The following is a 19,093-nucleotide window of genomic DNA, read 5'->3' as shown; positions in this document are numbered from 1 at the left end:
TAGTGGGATTAAGGCTTTGTTGTTGTTGTTGTTGTTGAGGCTTTGTTGTTGTATCTAACAAACACATTTTTAAACATTCATTGTACATGTCCATAAATTCCACTTCTAATATATCGTCTTTAATAAGTATCACTTAAACCATTCTTTAAATAAAATCATTCTTAAATATACCATTTCTATTTTTATCACACGTTTATCTTAACATTCTTATTTCTGTTACACTAAATTTTGATATTAAAAACCTTTCATTGCTCAATACTCGAAACCATACAATGACATTGGCCTAATTACAATCTCATGATATTCAGTGTAAAGCTACACAATATCCTCATATAGCATAGCATTCCCGAGGTACTTCTCCATGTTAATTAGATCTTCAACCTTAACTATAGTTAAAAGTTGTTTGGGGCAACTGTAGCTTAATAATAAGCTGCTGCGCAGAAGCTGTTGCAAATAAGCTGGTTGTCTGCTTGTTTTTTGCAGTTTGAAAACAGCTGTGCTGCAGCTATTTCTGGACAAATGACAATTCTGTCGACTAGTAGGGGCCAATTTGGGCAGCTGCGGCTTAATAATAAGCTGATGTGTAGCAGCAGCCACAGGAAGTTGTTACGCAAAAACTACAGCAGATAAGTTGGTTGTCCATTTATTTTTTTACTGTTTGAAAACAATTGTACTGTAATTGTTTCTGGACAAATGATCATATGCCCCTGTATAGTAATGTCATTTGTAACAAAACTGTCATAATACCAATATATTTTATACTTTACAAGCAAAATTTCAGTGCAAAATATTACAATAAAAAAGATAAATATCTAACTTAACAGTGAGTATCATGATAACTAAATTTTAGAAAAAATACTATTCAAATAACAATTAATAATTTTATAATACTATTTTTAAAATGCAGACGGCGTATGTCACGAGCTAAGTCATCCTCAAGGGATACTATTCATGTTCGATCACTCTCGACGGTGGAAACTTCCAACATATCTGCCCACCAAAAAAGTCATAATTTTTTTTAATTCTCTGCGAGCACCTGTAAAACTTTCTCCTGTAGTTATGTACTTAACGTAAAATTAGCAGAGAACCTTGAAGTCTACAGTAGCTATACAATCCTCGAGAGATACCAGAAATCCTCGAGTTTATCTTTCCTGAATCTTTTAAAAGACATCACATTAGACATAACACAAGTAAAAAATAATAACAAAAGTGATTAATTATAGGTTTACACAGCATTGGGGTCTCAGAGAACTCAATATATCAACCAATGAATCTGCTACTACAAGAAGAAAACAGACTTTATAAGAAAAAATTTCATGGTTACCATTAACTCACTTAAAATCAAGCCTGTGCGTGTCACATATGCATATTACCAAAAAAAGGTCATTCAAAAAACATCAAAAATCGTAACATAAAAAAAGAGAGCAACTTGATTGCCTTCATTAGGATTTCATATGTGACGCCAACTAATAGCGACAAACAGGTCATCCAGAAGAACCTATAAGGTCAAACTTCTCATCATAGACCTCCAAAACCCACAAAAAAATAATAGAAATGCAAAAGAAAAAAAAAACACTTACAAATAACATAAAAAATCAAAACAATCAATATTAAATACACGAGGAACAGAAATAAATATGAACTGTATAAAATACAAATATAATAAAAATTGAATCTCTTCAAAAACCATTGTGATTAATAAAATGATAAAAACTACAATCACCCTCTTACTATCGCATCTGTAATTCATTCCCTCGACTCTGTCATCTGGCTTGCACCTTCCCCGTCTTTAGTACGGGTCTCAGAAACATCATTTTCAGTTTGTGACAGACTGTCCAAGACAGCTCATATGTCTGGGTAGGGGCACGCTTATGATCCTTGTCCGCCCTACGGAAGTAGATGTCGTTGCGGGAAGGATGCCGCATAATATAATTGTGAAGAGTCATAATGGCAATCACAGTCTGCGTATGTTTGAGAAACGAGTAAGATGATATACCGTGAAGTATAACTCATTTCTTTTTTCAAACACCAAAAGTCCTCTCAATGACACTGTGCAAGGAAGAATGTCTTTTATTAAATATTTTTTTCTTGTCTCAAGTAACATTGTTGGTTCACTCAAAGTCAGATATGTGGTATCTCGTATCAAGATAGAACTTGCAACGAATATCTAGTATCAACCAAATAGTATTTACCTTATGTGAAGTGAATTGCATGATTAGTATTGAGGAAAAAATGAGTAGCACAGTCTCAAGCGAACATGTGGGTGGATGTTGGAAGTTGTACTTATTATTGTTTTGCAGCTTTGAAAATTCGACTGTCAACTTCACTGTCTTCTCAACCAGTAATGACAAAAGTTAAGCACATGTTAAATTTGCATGTTGCCATGACATTCTGCGTCGGGGACCCACAACGGCCAATAAATGTGGTCTTCTCATTATTTAGAATATTTGTATCAATTTGTGTTCCATTGATTGCTTCAATACAATTCTAGAAAAATAATGAAGGGCTACATAATTACGATATTTATTTGAAAATTGAATTTAATAAATAGGAAAAATTTTCTTAAAGTATTAACATATACCGCACATTGTGTAAAATCTCTGTAGGGGTTCGTTCGAATGTAAGATCTGTTGATTTTATGACTTGTGAAGAAAAACTTGCAAGTGTTTTCAACCCTACTGAGAAGTATCTGCAAATTGTTTTGAATGACTGTTGAAATCACTCCATAGTTCATCGCGTTGATTCATTCTATGATAATATGCTAAGGGTTATTGTCAACACCTCCCTCGAAGTCGTTCTGGATGAGTCATGAAGGTCATGTTTCATGTACAGTTCCTCCAATAGATCGGTGAAAACCGTCTGTGTCATGCAGAACATATTGTTAAATCGCGTTAGGTGACCCGCAATGTCTGTGTCATGCGAAACATATTGCTAAATCTCGTTAGGTGACCCGCAAGCAACTCTCCAACTCATTTACCACCAGCATATAAGGATGTCATGCAGAGGAGCGCTCTATGTACGAATTAAAATATTCGTACATCAAGCATACAGTAGCTACAACTCTATTTCTGCGCTTTTCTCTAGTTGCATCCATGTATTTCGGTATCAAAGTGGCTAACACATAAGCATAAATGACTTAGCTACAATCATATAAGGTTACGAACAAAACCAACATAAACAAATAACGTTACAAAAGTAAATAGAAAACTCTGAAGTAAACAAATAGAGGCATGTACAAGGTAGTTTAAATATCCAAAGCAAGAATGAAAAAATATAAACAAATAGAATGTTCAACGCGAATGTAAAAAAAAATCTCTCAAATGTCCCTGTTTTCATAAAAATATTGTAGGTAAATCACCCAACAGTCAGCGGGAATCGCATTGAAAAAATCTCTCTGAATCGAATCTTCAAGCAACTTCATAGAAAACAAATACAGCAGTAAGTCCTCATAAATCTTTGGAGTTACATTCAGAATTTACACAACCTGCTAAACAGAAATTACTTGAGATGTAATGGGATCATTGTTGCATGAAGCCACCAACTGTGATATCTGGTTTCTAAGGAAAGCAATTCCCATTTTCTTTTTATTTTCAACCTGTGAACGCGTAAAACGGCTCGTGGACTAAATTTCATGGAGATCCAGGCTGAAGCCTTCAGTGGAATCACCCATTTGGTCAGCTCCCAAATTTTCAGGGATGTCACCAAACCCTCCTCACTGAGGGCACATGCATTGTTGTCTGTTGCCACGACACCCTCAAGCATATGATCCAACTTCTCCAACTCAGAATAGATTTCACTGTATTTAATTTTTTTTTTGTAGCAGATACCACCTACAAATCCATATAACATGTAGTTCAAATTAACAACTTAAAAATTATCCAAATTTCGAGAACATTTAAAAAAATGCCCACCGCAAGTCTCTCTGCCCACCACTCGGAAACATCCACATTCACTTCACCAGATCCCACACCAAACCCGTTGAGTCTCACTTCAATTCCTTCCAGATTTTCCAATATTTCTTGAGCTAATCCCACTTATTTTTTAATTGTATCTTATTGTACTCTCTATCTGTACTTTCCTTGAATTATTTAATAATAATTTGTCAACTTTCCTTGTTGAAATTGGTTGTCGATTATTTCCCAAATCAACTTCTTTAAGACAAAGGTCACAAAATATTAATTCTCTTTATCCCACATTACAGACGAATCAGTCTATTTTGTCTTAACTATTGTATTACTAGCATGACAAAAAACTAATTAACATAAACATTTCCAATAAAAAAATATTTAACACGTCTCAAAGATATAAAAAAATGCTACAATAACATCACCACTGCCCCTTCACACCACACCACCACACCTACACATGACCGCTGCCATCATCTCCACCCACACAACAGTACTACAAACACCCTCACATGCACAACACACAATCACCACCTCCAAACACATCCACCATCACCAGCACATCTACAACCACACCGAAAATACACCACCTCACCCACACAAACACATCCACAATCACCAACACAACAATACACATACCCAAACAACACCTCCAAACATATCCACCTCACCCACACACAAACACCACCACCACCTCCACATCCACATCCACATCCACATCCACGCACCAACACCCTTCACCACTACATCCACATCCATCAACCCAAACACATTTGCCCCCACATCCACCACAAAAATAGCATAAGCCAACATCAAACAAAGGTACATAATCTGTTATCAACCGAAATGCACCCCTTTACACATGAGTACAAGCCATTGAACGTGCATTTGAAACCAACAGTAATTTCGCCAATCAAGAACATAAAAGAGCAAGCATAATATCTAAATCCAACATCAATTGAAAACCAACACTCATTTCCAAGTCATCGCACATGGGATTCACAAAAATTCCCAAATTCCAACATCAACCAAAAGCCAATTAACCATAGGCAATTGTCAAATCAAAAATCACAAAATTCGTGAGTACAACAGGCATTAAATAACAGGATGGGGAACCACCGCACAAAGAAACCACTAATTTCTCGGGCATTATAAGCCTTTTACAAAATCAAAAGCCACAGAAATGTTGGGATACAGATTACCCAACTGGATGAACAAGAATTTGGAAAACCATATTCTTGGGCATTAAAAGCTTTTTGCAAAATCAAAAACCAATTAGGGTGCAGCTTACCCAGCATGAAAAAGAAGAAACGCACAGAGAAACAACTACAAAGCCAAATCCACGAAATTTTCAGCATTTAGGCATTTCCAAAAATAAAAACAATAGCATAGTTAAGGTAAAGGATTATTCAACATAAAGGCACCACAACACAGAAGAACCACCAGATAGATAAGAAAGCACAACAGCAAGAAGGCACCACACAAAGAAAAAGGCATCACACAGATAAAAGGCACCACATTAAGAAGGAACCACAGCAAGAAAGCACCCTATCCGTGAGAATCGCGTGCGGGAGAGAGTAGATAACTCACCTTATCCGCGAGAATCGCACGAGAAAGGCAACCCTATCCGTGAGAATCGTGCGAGAGAGAGAAAGAGAGAGAGAGAGAGAGAGAGAGAGAGAGAGAGGAGAGTTTAGGGCAAGAAACGCGAGAGAGAAGCGCAGCGCTAGGGCAAGACGATTTTATATTATGTGGTCAAGCTCTTCTAAATTAAACTTAAATTTATTTGCAAAAGTTTTTCTTTTGTTCTAAGCAATTAGGTATCATTTGCAATTCTTAACATGTGTTTGTTATTACAATAATATATTCTACTTAAAAACTAAATAAAACTATAAATTATATTTTGATCACCTATTCCATACAATCATGAATCCTCCTATAATTATCATTTTCCCTCAAGTATATACATCAAAGTAGCTCATCCATTTCTTCCCAAAATTAATTTTTTAAAATATTTTATAATTTGAATTAAAGAATACAAGCAGCAACCTTTTTTTATCACCCTATCACCAACACTATTTATCATGAAAATTTTATCATTTTATAGTCCATTACTAGTATCTCATCTCTACTAACATTATTAAATTTTTTCAACATGCAATGACTTACAAACTTTCTCAATATTTTTTTGATTTTATCATATTAATTTCTTAAAAATAACCAATATTTATTATTTTCTAATAAAAAATATTCGCAAATTCTTTTAGCTTCCAATTCAAAGAAAATGAATTGGATATAGCAAACTATATCTTCGATTTACACAGAATTGATCCTAGTTTACTTTTCATGTGATTGGATTAAAAGCTATAGCCACTTACTAAGGAGTACATCCCTACAAACCTTTCTCAATTTTTTACCACAATCAAATAATGTTTTGGTATGTCACTTAGAAGTAGGGCCCTAGTAAGCCCATGCCTACTACTCATTACGATCGAGTTAGGCCATGGCATGGCATTTTGGGGCACAATCTCACACTAAAAAACTCAAAAAGGAGCATTCATAGTTTTACCATAAGGTTATGGATATCAACCAAGCATCAACCCATAAATTTTCACATCCAAAGCTTGGATGCCTCTGAAAAGAGTAAAAAACAAACAATGTTTTTGAAACAAATTTAATGGTCATAAAATGATGGATGCATACATGCCTAAGATTAATAATTTAAAAAAGTCAAATACATAGGAAGTTATATTTGTTGCAACAAATTGACAACGAGAAAAGATATGAATATATCTAGTGCGGACAAATGAGGTAACAGCTTTGAAAAGGACAATAACTCAGTTATTGTAAGCAAATAATATCAACAGTTATCTCTACAAGAGGTTTTTATTTTTCATTACAAAAAGTAAGCTTAGGTTCAATCAATCCCAAATGGATTTTCATGCCATATTAGCAGCAAGCCAAAGGTAAATGGCACTAGGAAAAGTTTACTTCAGAAACAGCCCCGTTTATAAATCATACTTGTCCAAGAGAATAGAATTGTTCTATATAAACTCATCAAGGTTTTGAAAGTTGGCTTATTGAAGTAATTGTTTATTAACTTGTTATACACACAAAAAGATCGACTATAAAGAACTAAATGTAAAAAATTGATTTTTTAAGAGTTTTGATGAAACTCATGACATCAAAATAACAAACTGCTATCAATCCTGTATCTATGACCGCAAATAACCTCCCTCCCTCTGAAATAAAAACTTTTTATATCCCTAATAACCAACTGTGTACCATCATATATGCCTATTTTGGGGCTCATATATTCAATCAATAAGACTCATGAAAATTATTTTCCTTTAATTCGATATCAAAGAGATTTTTAGTTTACTACCCAAACTGCCCGCCATCCTATCTTAGTCCCCTTCTCCCAATCTGTAACTCCCCTCATGAATCCAAGATGCAAGTTGATGCCTAGCGCATCTCTCTACCACACTACTTGCACCCAAACACCCTTGCAAGCTACAAGGACCATGTGCTTGCACTCAACTGCACCTCTTTCAGTACCAACTGGCTCATTCATCGGTGTCTTCCTGTGCACTGCACTGCAACCTTGCAGTAACACCTGCTTATATCACTTCAGTCCTGCATACTCGAATTGGTCCATGCTGCTTTAGCCTTAAGGCCCTGATCCCTTCAAGGCTCACAACATGATCCCCACTTACACCAATAGCTTTGTCACTTATCACCTTTGCAACATCAGCTAACTTCCTATTACCAAGATCTAATCTCTAGGCACACCATCATGAACCAAGTTAACTTGCTTTTCCAACCCATTTCTCTCAATGCTATCATGGCCTCCCAATTCCCTCTCAATGAAAATAAATCCTCCACAACTATAAATACTAAACTCAAGTTTAATGGTACCGATTTTCAACTGTTATCAAAGACACTTGCCTTTTTTTTATCAGCTCTCATGACTAGAGTGCATATTATTGGGTTAAAGTCAAAGAACTAAAATGAATCAATTTTTTAGTTGATTCAATTCAATGTTTAAATTAGTAGCGTATATATTGATTTAAATTATTAAATTACTTAGCTTTCAATAAACCAAATATCAAATAAACTCATTCACATGTCAAGCAAAGAGTCTATCGTGAAAGCAAAAAAGTGAACCTCAACAATAAATGCACCAATTTGGCGAGAGAGAATAGCATATATCACTATCCTAAATCCGCCTCTCAAGAAATTAAAGAAGTGGGACGTTAACGACTCAAACAAGGTCCCAAGCAATCATTTGTGTGGAGTATGGATATGGAAAATTCCCGTCCACTAAGATTTCAAAGATACAACAGATATGCACTTAAAAGCCTTAAGCAACCAAGATGCAGCCCTTAAGCTAAGTTCCCAACATCTCCTTGGCATAATCGCACAAGTCAACAAAGTGGGGTATCGCAAAAGTCTAGATGTTATGCTTCTCTTTCTCAATTCCTTTCACTATTGCATTATATGATTCATTGGTGGAATGTTTAAGATTATGCCTTAAATGATTCATAGATGGAACTTCAAGATTGAGCCGTTAACTTCTCAGTTGCAACTAGTAGCTCAAAATCGGCAGCCATCCAAAACATCCTATTCTTAAATCTATTTTTAAATGTATGCCAATAGTGCTACATAAATTTCTTCATGTTCGCTTTCAGCCTTTGTATGGTTAATTAAGTACAATAAAAGCATCTCCTTATTGAAATTTGCTTTGAGTGGATATTCATTGTAGAGTTGGCCAATTAATAAATTACCACTGCAAGACATCATGTATATTGGCTTTCAATCAGCTTATCAGTCGGAATCCTGAGGAGTTTGGTCAATTGCATTTCAACCGAAATCTCCTAATGATGTTGTTGATCCAACAAACTTAGGCAAATTACAAATTGTAAGGTGTTACAGCCTTCTTCAAAATTAAGTTGTTGCTAAATATAGTAATTATATTGTATTAACTATGTTTATTGCTCATCAGTTATATAACATAAATTGCACAATTAATATGAGGCTTTATACGCAACTAATTTTAATTTAATGACAAATAAATCCAAACAATTGTACTACATTACTTTTTTAATTTGATTCAATTGAGTTTCTATTTGGTTTATTCACTGACATTCAAAACATATTGGTTTAGCTAGTTCATCAACCAAATCAACAAAATCGGCCAAATGCAGACCTCTAGTCACAAAAAAACTTAATTATTTTGACGCATTTCCTCTAAATAATAAAGAAACTAATATATTATTTCTGAATGGCTAACATCTAGCTAAGTCATCCTTGCCTAATTACTCAATAGTCTTTAATAATCAATAGCCCTAACATGTATCAAGATTTAACAAAGAATGTGAGACTTCCTTCAAGAGAATAATAGTTTCATACCTACATTCTTTACTCTTGAGAGTTGAGATTCCCCTTCCAATAAAAATATACAAATCCACTAATATTATAACACTTTATAAAGCAAATGAGATTAGTTAGTTCAATATAATCCCCCCCCCCCCCCCCCCCACACCCACCCACTCGAGTAATTATCCTCCCCACAAACTTCTGTATGGAGTTTTTGTATCCTCGTTTCTCTAAAAATATAATTATATTTCCTGAAGCTAGGTGCAAACCATTACGTGTCATTTCCTTCCTCTATTAATCATTTCTACTCCATGTAATTGGAAATAGAGATGGAGTAATTATCCTCCCCACAAACTTCTGTATGGAGTTTTTGTATCCTCGTTTCTCTAAAAATATAATTATATTTCCTGAAGCTAGGTGCAAACCATTACGTGTCATTTCCTTCCTCTATTAATCATTTCTACTCCATGTAATTGGAAATAGAGATGGAGTAATTATCCTCCCCACAAACTTCTGTATGGAGTTTTTGTATCCTCGTTTCTCTAAAAATATAATTATATTTCCTGAAGCTAGGTGCAAACCATTACGTGTCATTTCCTTCCTCTATTAATCATTTCTACTCCATGTAATTGGAAATAGAGATGGAGTAATTATCCTCCCCACAAACTTCTGTATGGAGTTTTTGTATCCTCGTTTCTCTAAAAATATAATTATATTTCCTGAAGCTAGGTGCAAACCATTACGTGTCATTTCCTTCCTCTATTAATCATTTCTACTCCATGTAATTGGAAATAGAGATGGAGTAATTATCCTCCCCACAAACTTCTGTATGGAGTTTTTGTATCCTCGTTTCTCTAAAAATATAATTATATTTCCTGAAGCTAGGTGCAAACCATTACGTGTCATTTCCTTCCTCTATTAATCATTTCTACTCCATGTAATTGGAAATAGAGATGGAGTAATTATCCTCCCCACAAACTTCTGTATGGAGTTTTTGTATCCTCGTTTCTCTAAAAATATAATTATATTTCCTGAAGCTAGGTGCAAACCATTACGTGTCATTTCCTTCCTCTATTAATCATTTCTACTCCATGTAATTGGAAATAGAGATGGAGTAATTATCCTCCCCACAAACTTCTGTATGGAGTTTTTGTATCCTCGTTTCTCTAAAAATATAATTATATTTCCTGAAGCTAGGTGCAAACCATTACGTGTCATTTCCTTCCTCTATTAATCATTTCTACTCCATGTAATTGGAAATAGAGATGGAGTAATTATCCTCCCCACAAACTTCTGTATGGAGTTTTTGTATCCTCGTTTCTCTAAAAATATAATTATATTTCCTGAAGCTAGGTGCAAACCATTACGTGTCATTTCCTTCCTCTATTAATCATTTCTACTCCATGTAATTGGAAATAGAGATGGAGTAATTATCCTCCCCACAAACTTCTGTATGGAGTTTTTGTATCCTCGTTTCTCTAAAAATATAATTATATTTCCTGAAGCTAGGTGCAAACCATTACGTGTCATTTCCTTCCTCTATTAATCATTTCTACTCCATGTAATTGGAAATAGAGATGGAGTAATTATCCTCCCCACAAACTTCTGTATGGAGTTTTTGTATCCTCGTTTCTCTAAAAATATAATTATATTTCCTGAAGCTAGGTGCAAACCATTACGTGTCATTTCCTTCCTCTATTAATCATTTCTACTCCATGTAATTGGAAATAGAGATGGAGTAATTATCCTCCCCACAAACTTCTGTATGGAGTTTTTGTATCCTCGTTTCTCTAAAAATATAATTATATTTCCTGAAGCTAGGTGCAAACCATTACGTGTCATTTCCTTCCTCTATTAATCATTTCTACTCCATGTAATTGGAAATAGAGATGGAGTAATTATCCTCCCCACAAACTTCTGTATGGAGTTTTTGTATCCTCGTTTCTCTAAAAATATAATTATATTTCCTGAAGCTAGGTGCAAACCATTACGTGTCATTTCCTTCCTCTATTAATCATTTCTACTCCATGTAATTGGAAATAGAGATGGAGTAATTATCCTCCCCACAAACTTCTGTATGGAGTTTTTGTATCCTCGTTTCTCTAAAAATATAATTATATTTCCTGAAGCTAGGTGCAAACCATTACGTGTCATTTCCTTCCTCTATTAATCATTTCTACTCCATGTAATTGGAAATAGAGATGGAGTAATTATCCTCCCCACAAACTTCTGTATGGAGTTTTTGTATCCTCGTTTCTCTAAAAATATAATTATATTTCCTGAAGCTAGGTGCAAACCATTACGTGTCATTTCCTTCCTCTATTAATCATTTCTACTCCATGTAATTGGAAATAGAGATGGAGTAATTATCCTCCCCACAAACTTCTGTATGGAGTTTTTGTATCCTCGTTTCTCTAAAAATATAATTATATTTCCTGAAGCTAGGTGCAAACCATTACGTGTCATTTCCTTCCTCTATTAATCATTTCTACTCCATGTAATTGGAAATAGAGATGGAGTAATTATCCTCCCCACAAACTTCTGTATGGAGTTTTTGTATCCTCGTTTCTCTAAAAATATAATTATATTTCCTGAAGCTAGGTGCAAACCATTACGTGTCATTTCCTTCCTCTATTAATCATTTCTACTCCATGTAATTGGAAATAGAGATGGAGTAATTATCCTCCCCACAAACTTCTGTATGGAGTTTTTGTATCCTCGTTTCTCTAAAAATATAATTATATTTCCTGAAGCTAGGTGCAAACCATTACGTGTCATTTCCTTCCTCTATTAATCATTTCTACTCCATGTAATTGGAAATAGAGATGGAGTAATTATCCTCCCCACAAACTTCTGTATGGAGTTTTTGTATCCTCGTTTCTCTAAAAATATAATTATATTTCCTGAAGCTAGGTGCAAACCATTACGTGTCATTTCCTTCCTCTATTAATCATTTCTACTCCATGTAATTGGAAATAGAGATGGAGTAATTATCCTCCCCACAAACTTCTGTATGGAGTTTTTGTATCCTCGTTTCTCTAAAAATATAATTATATTTCCTGAAGCTAGGTGCAAACCATTACGTGTCATTTCCTTCCTCTATTAATCATTTCTACTCCATGTAATTGGAAATAGAGATGGAGTAATTATCCTCCCCACAAACTTCTGTATGGAGTTTTTGTATCCTCGTTTCTCTAAAAATATAATTATATTTCCTGAAGCTAGGTGCAAACCATTACGTGTCATTTCCTTCCTCTATTAATCATTTCTACTCCATGTAATTGGAAATAGAGATGGAGTAATTATCCTCCCCACAAACTTCTGTATGGAGTTTTTGTATCCTCGTTTCTCTAAAAATATAATTATATTTCCTGAAGCTAGGTGCAAACCATTACGTGTCATTTCCTTCCTCTATTAATCATTTCTACTCCATGTAATTGGAAATAGAGATGGAGTAATTATCCTCCCCACAAACTTCTGTATGGAGTTTTTGTATCCTCGTTTCTCTAAAAATATAATTATATTTCCTGAAGCTAGGTGCAAACCATTACGTGTCATTTCCTTCCTCTATTAATCATTTCTACTCCATGTAATTGGAAATAGAGATGGAGTAATTATCCTCCCCACAAACTTCTGTATGGAGTTTTTGTATCCTCGTTTCTCTAAAAATATAATTATATTTCCTGAAGCTAGGTGCAGACCATTACGTGTCATTTCCTTCCTCTATTAATCATTGATTTTTTTTTCTTTTTTTATCTTGTTCACCAAGATATGTGGGTTTTTCCGTTTTGTTCAAACCTAATATTTCAATATATTGTCACATTTATTACTTACTTTCGTTTTCTATAAGTTTAGTGCTCAAATTTTGATCAAAATAAGTATTTTAAACTTTTTTAACAGTAAATAAAAGTTCAATTCTCTACATTCGCCCAAATTTTATGCACTAACAATACTTTGAAATTTAAACAAACCCAATTTCAAACTATGTATTCTAGCAATGATATAATTCATCAATCTTCTTGCTCCTAAAAATCTCAACATAATGGTGATAGCTAAATTTGTTGCCTGAACTTTACTGTTTCATATGAATATTTCTCAACAATTGGGAGGGCGATATCATTTTGACCACCTATCACATAAATCAAATTTCATCCCTTCTTTGATAATCATTCATTTATTTATCTTTTATATTCTAGCCAACCCTCATTTTCTCTTGCACCAAAAATATTTGGTTGTTTGATTTGTTTGTCTAATAATCGCATGACAGATCTCTTGTATCATTCGATGAATATTTGTTTTGTAATCTTGCTATCAAAAAACATATATTAATGTTAAGATATTCTTACCAGCATTTACACACTTCCATTGATGCTAACATTCATAAGCCAATGCTTTTCTTTCTCCCTCCTCAAAAGTCATCAAATGTTCACCATCCTCTATTAACTCTTGTACCCATGTCGCCCAACTAGAAATTTACGCTTGATGACTTGGACCTTCACAACAATGGCTCCATTTATATTATCATCTTTAAATTCTCAAAAACTACTTTTTGTCATACAAAAATAATCATATTGTGTTTTATTAAATTCATTCTTATAAGTAATAATATGATTATCTCTTTTCTTAAATAAAGTACTAGCGATACTCCAATATGATACCACATTCTTCATTAATCACTCCAAAATCGTAGTCACCATGATTTTTTTAAAAAACTTTTACCGCTACAAACATGCTCATTTAAATCTCCTCCAATAAAAATTCCTTCTTTAAAAGATAACATTTGTATTAATTCTTCTAGGTAATTCAATTTTTTTTCTTTTGAACATATATTGGATATGAATCTTCTACCACTCTTAAAGTATTTGAGACACCATTTAATCAAATGACATAGGATATGAATCCGAAAGCACTTACTCCTTCATGAAGCTCTTCCATACAACGAAGAATATTGGATACACTACTTATACCAACCAACCCAGTTACTCAACCTAGTAAACCTTGAAAATAAATAAATTAAGCAGCATAGACACACGATAAACAGTAGCTTAAAGGACATGTTTTTGCTCTGATTACTAAAATAGTAGCTTAATGAATGAACCATAAAAGGGAGAATCTAGATGGATAAACCCTGTCTTCAAGGATGAAGTTATCAAGATATATGATAGATATTATTAATGAGCTATCACTATTTAATGTTGGGATTAGTAAACATTCAATCCTTGTCACATCAAGAACAAAATAATTAATGTATCTCCATTAAGAAAAACTCTTCATTGTTATAGTGATCTATGAAAAGACTAGCATGTAATCTAATTAATTCGTCATAAGATAGATGGTTGTTCGAACGGTTCAAGAATCTGAGAACTCGCATCTCAAACATACCATCAGCAAATCATGCAATAAAAGTTCCTTCTCTAAATCCTCACCCCACGTTAAAAAAATCAAGTAATATTTAAAAGAACTAATGAAATTCATATGAAAAGATTGAACCTTCAAACGATGATCATGCATCTTCTAATAAGTGAAATCTAACCTAAGAAAAAAATTACAATTGGGCATGTACCATTTAATGCAAATTACAAGTTATGAAGATGACAACACTTCCCACATATTCTTGTAACTAAAAAAAAATCATTTTTTGAAGAAATAGGAGATAGTTTTAAGACTAATTGGACAACGCTTAAATAAAAATATTATGAAATAGATATCAGCATAGTTCATTAACAATTTGCTATTAATTCCATTTGTTTGGAGAATACAAAAATCAATAGTCCATTTTACATTTTCAGATGCGTGCAAAAGAGGAAAATAGGCAACAAGATAAGAAATTAGTTTAGTCAACTCCAACGATCCCCTTTCAATTCCACTGTTCTTAAAAAGACAGATTTACTGTGAAGAATTATGCATTTCAGCATACATCCCAATAGATTAGCAACTCTCAATTCCATTTAAATGTAAATTTTCAATCATTTTTTTACGATGCCATTTAAAAGATGCCTAAAGTGAATGAGAAAGCGAATTGCAAAAACTCAATTCAAGGATATCTTCATCCTCCATTCTTTTTTCTTTGATTCACAGAAAATCCCAAAGGTAAATTACAGGATTACGCTCTTATCACATATTGCTATGACTCCTCTAGTTAAAAAAAATATTACTCATCATCATTAACAAAAAAAGTAACATCATTGTCACCAGCCTTGTTCCAACATCACAGCTTAAAAAAATGCTTTAGCATTAGCAAAAAGTGATCGAAATTCACTCAAACACTCTTCTCAACAGTAAGAGAATCATGGAGTGAGCATAACAAGTGAATCCATCAAAGCATATTTTCCAAAATAAAATAGAATGTTGAAAGTAAATAACACAAATACACATTAATGGTTTGCTTTGAGGTGATAGTCTAGTTGACACAAAAGAATAAAAATGCATGTGTGTGTGTGTGTGTGTGTGTGTGTGTGTGTGTGTGATTACAATCAACAAGAAACTAAATATCAACATAGCTAGATGCTAATGTTCCTTTCTTGAAGAATCCATGCCTCAATAAATAACTCATAAACGACACTAATAAATAAATCAATGAATCACAAAAAACCACAGAGACTGCATTTAAATACTGGGAATGTTTCTTAAACCAAGATATCAAGAAACAACTATCACGAACCAAGAAAAAAAAAAGCTTTATGAAGGTAAAAGTTAAAAAAGCTAGCCTGGGGAGCTCGATAGCCATCTTCGTAGGCATTTTGCACAACAGCATGTTGTCGGGAGGACTCATTCTCCTTGTATCCCACATTGCTACCATATGATCCCCCTAAGTGAATCAAGAAAAATAGAGGTGTAAAATATTTCAGGAGGATTTACAAATATAACACTCAATTCTAATGTATTTGCATATTTAGTACCAAAAGTTCAAGTTATACATAGATGCCACCTTACCTATGCATGAAAAGGATTCACATATATACCACTCAATTCTTATGTATTCGCATATTTAACACCTAAACTTCAGCTTTTACATTGATGCCACCTTAGCTATCCATGAAAAAGGTGCATTTCACTTTTTTAAAGTTAAAATAGTGGTATTTTTTATGAATGATTTGGATGGTATAAATGTTAAAATAACATGTAAAAAATGAAATTTAAGTGTTAGATATGTAAATACATAAGAATTGGCTGGCATGTATGTAAACGCCAAAAGATTTAATGATGGCCATAAATAGGCCAGAAAAATATCAAAAAACAGAGTAATCAAGCATATGTACCTGTCTTATCAGCGTGAGCAGCATTCACCAATTCCCTCTGAAGCTTTTCCACCTCCCCAAGCATTGAAACATAGTTCTTCTCCATAACTTGAAGTGACTCATGATGATCAATTCGCAATTTTCTTTCATTATCATAAGTATCACTGCATAAGAAGTGGTTTCACAATGCTAGAGCATCCCATCATCTCATAGAAACAGCATTAAAAATATAACTGAAACTAATCAAACTAGTCATTACCTGCAATGCTGATACTCCTTCCTTAGAACATCTAATTCGGATATCAAAGAGGGAATCTGTTGTGCATCTCCATGACTTTTCTGCAGATCCAGGGTCAATTCCTGCACTTTAGAAATCAGCTCCTGTCTAGCTGCAAACAAGCTCTGAGCTTCTGCATGCGCTTGTTGTAGCTCCACCTTAAGAGGCTCGGCAGCTCTAATGTCAGCTTCCATCTTCGCAAATGTATCGAGCATCGCCATCATCTTCTGTTCATGCTCGAATTTTCCAGCGGACATATGCGTTTGCAACCTCTGCAGCTCATGCTGAGCCGCTGCTAATTCATGCCTCAAAGCTGAATGAGTAGCTGCTAGTCTTTGGTTCTCGCTGGCAAGCGTTTGCATCTCCATATGCTGCGCAGCAAGCTTCTGTTCAATAACATCTGGCGGAAGCACATGAGGCAAAGCGCCGAGTGGCGGACGAACGCCAGGACCAAAAGGCTCTGGGTGGAACATTCCCGGACCTGGAAGTGCCCTACGCATATTAAGCGGCATGCGGCCATTACTTCCCATGGAAACCATTCAACTCACCCCGCTATATACCTTGTAGATTGACAAAGAAATATAAGGGAAAAAAAATAGCGTATTCATATAGAAGATAAAAAAAAACTGCTGAAGATCTTAACAGGAACAGATTGAAAACACAGATGAAGAACTTAACTGGAACACAACCGCTCGCCGTCTACAAGCACGAGCGAGGGAGTAGACGACCGTGAGTCCTTATGGCGACTGCGAAGGAGGAATTAGGGTTATGGTTCGGGATTTAGGGAAATTAAAAAGCGGACCGGACCACCCGATGAAATGAGATAATTAAACTTTTATTTTATTAGTTTATTCACATATTTAATATTTAAAGTATTTTTTTTTTATATATTCTACTATCTTCTAAATACCATAAAATATTTTTGGGGAGTTTATATGAAGGCCACCCAACTTCTATTTATTTACATATCCAACAACTAAACCTTACTTATTTATGTTTAATTTAACTTAATGTATATTAATAAACAGTCGAGAATAAACAGAACATAGGAATATTTCAAAAACATGATCAAAATTAGAACGTTCCATGTATTTTCAAAGAGAATACAAGTTGATAGCTCAATTACTTCAATCAACTTGCCTTAATTTGACGAGACTTCGAATCATCATAATTTGATATGGCAAATGCATCATCTTCAAACAATCTCATTTTTGTGATGTCTCGAACTACGCCAACGAAAGTAATAGTGTAATTCAAGGTTTTTTTAGTCTTTCTCTCTATGTAGTCGTTTATGTAACTTTTCATTGGCTCGGCCATTCCAGGACATATAAATATGAGAGTTCATTCTCAAGGGAGAGGGGGCTCTCTTCTTTTTTATTAGTTGTTAAGTCATCTTCTCCATTTTCTTTTCTCTTGCAAGCTATGCCTAAGTAATGTGAGACCACCAACATTTCTAGATTAAACATTCTATGAGGTGCAATGAGAGTAGATCATGCCACTGACTTTAGATGTTATATTGGTTTTCTATATTTGTAATTCAAATAGAAGTTACCAAAGTTGAGAGCAAGGAAAGCTCTACCAATGACATCTATTAAAGGCCTATTCAAGTATGCTCTTGGTCTATAGTGCCCTAAAACCACGACAGAGCTCTTGGAGTTGGTGAATAGCCACATAACCTTTGAAGAGTATAATTTTCTCTCGAGTTCGTCATGAGTAAGGAATTGAGTGTAAAGAGGTCAATTCATGAGGCATCTACTTAAAAAACAAATGGACATAAGAAGTCATCTTGGTCAAAGGATCTGCATAGAACTTTTGTGGAGAGAAAAAAATTACTTAATGGAGAGGAGCAACCGGTTCTAAAGAAGGCTGATGGAGAAAACATAGAAAAGAAGGCCTTAATTTCCTATTCATTCAATTTAAACAATGACTCTGTTGATAGCCTCAATAGTTAAAGTCATCAAGGCCATACAAAATAAGTTGCTCTTTAAAACATCTGCATCGATGAGGTCGGCGATCACTTATATAACATGAAAAAATTCATGTATACCATAAAAATCATGGTCATGATACCAAACTTAAAAATTTTAATTGAAGAACTAATTAACGCAAGGAAGTTGAAAACTATTTGTGACACAAGACGTAAATTAAAAGAAAAGCGAATAAGCCCATGAAAGAAGCATGGAACGAGCTGTCCCAACACATTTTTTTTCATATTGTACGAGTATTACCCACACTTTTAGGAGGAGATGGACCGGAGGCTTCTCACCTATATAGCCACAAACAACTTAAGTCGG

At 34.3% G+C, this 19,093-nt stretch overlaps 1 protein-coding gene across 1 annotated transcript in view; it reads right to left on the bottom strand.

The window, feature by feature from the left end:
- Positions 1-17,598, bottom strand: part of LOC110023088 (protein FLX-like 2) — a 21,108-nt gene extending 3,510 nt beyond the window's left edge. The window contains exons 1-4 of the mRNA XM_020722312.1: positions 17,478-17,598; positions 16,782-17,359; positions 16,544-16,686; positions 15,992-16,092 (exon numbers count right to left, since the gene is read on the bottom strand). Of these exons, the coding sequence (XP_020577971.1) occupies positions 15,992-16,092; positions 16,544-16,686; positions 16,782-17,338 (801 nt within the window). The 5' untranslated portion in view covers positions 17,339-17,359; positions 17,478-17,598. The remainder of the gene's footprint in view (positions 1-15,991; positions 16,093-16,543; positions 16,687-16,781; positions 17,360-17,477) is intronic.
- Positions 17,599-19,093: the final 1,495 nt, after the last annotated feature.

This window comes from Phalaenopsis equestris, unplaced genomic scaffold, assembly GCF_001263595.1.
Source record: "Phalaenopsis equestris unplaced genomic scaffold, ASM126359v1 Scaffold000210, whole genome shotgun sequence".
Taxonomy (NCBI): Eukaryota; Viridiplantae; Streptophyta; class Magnoliopsida; order Asparagales; family Orchidaceae; genus Phalaenopsis; species Phalaenopsis equestris.
This window is presented reverse-complemented; position numbering and strand designations above follow the sequence as displayed.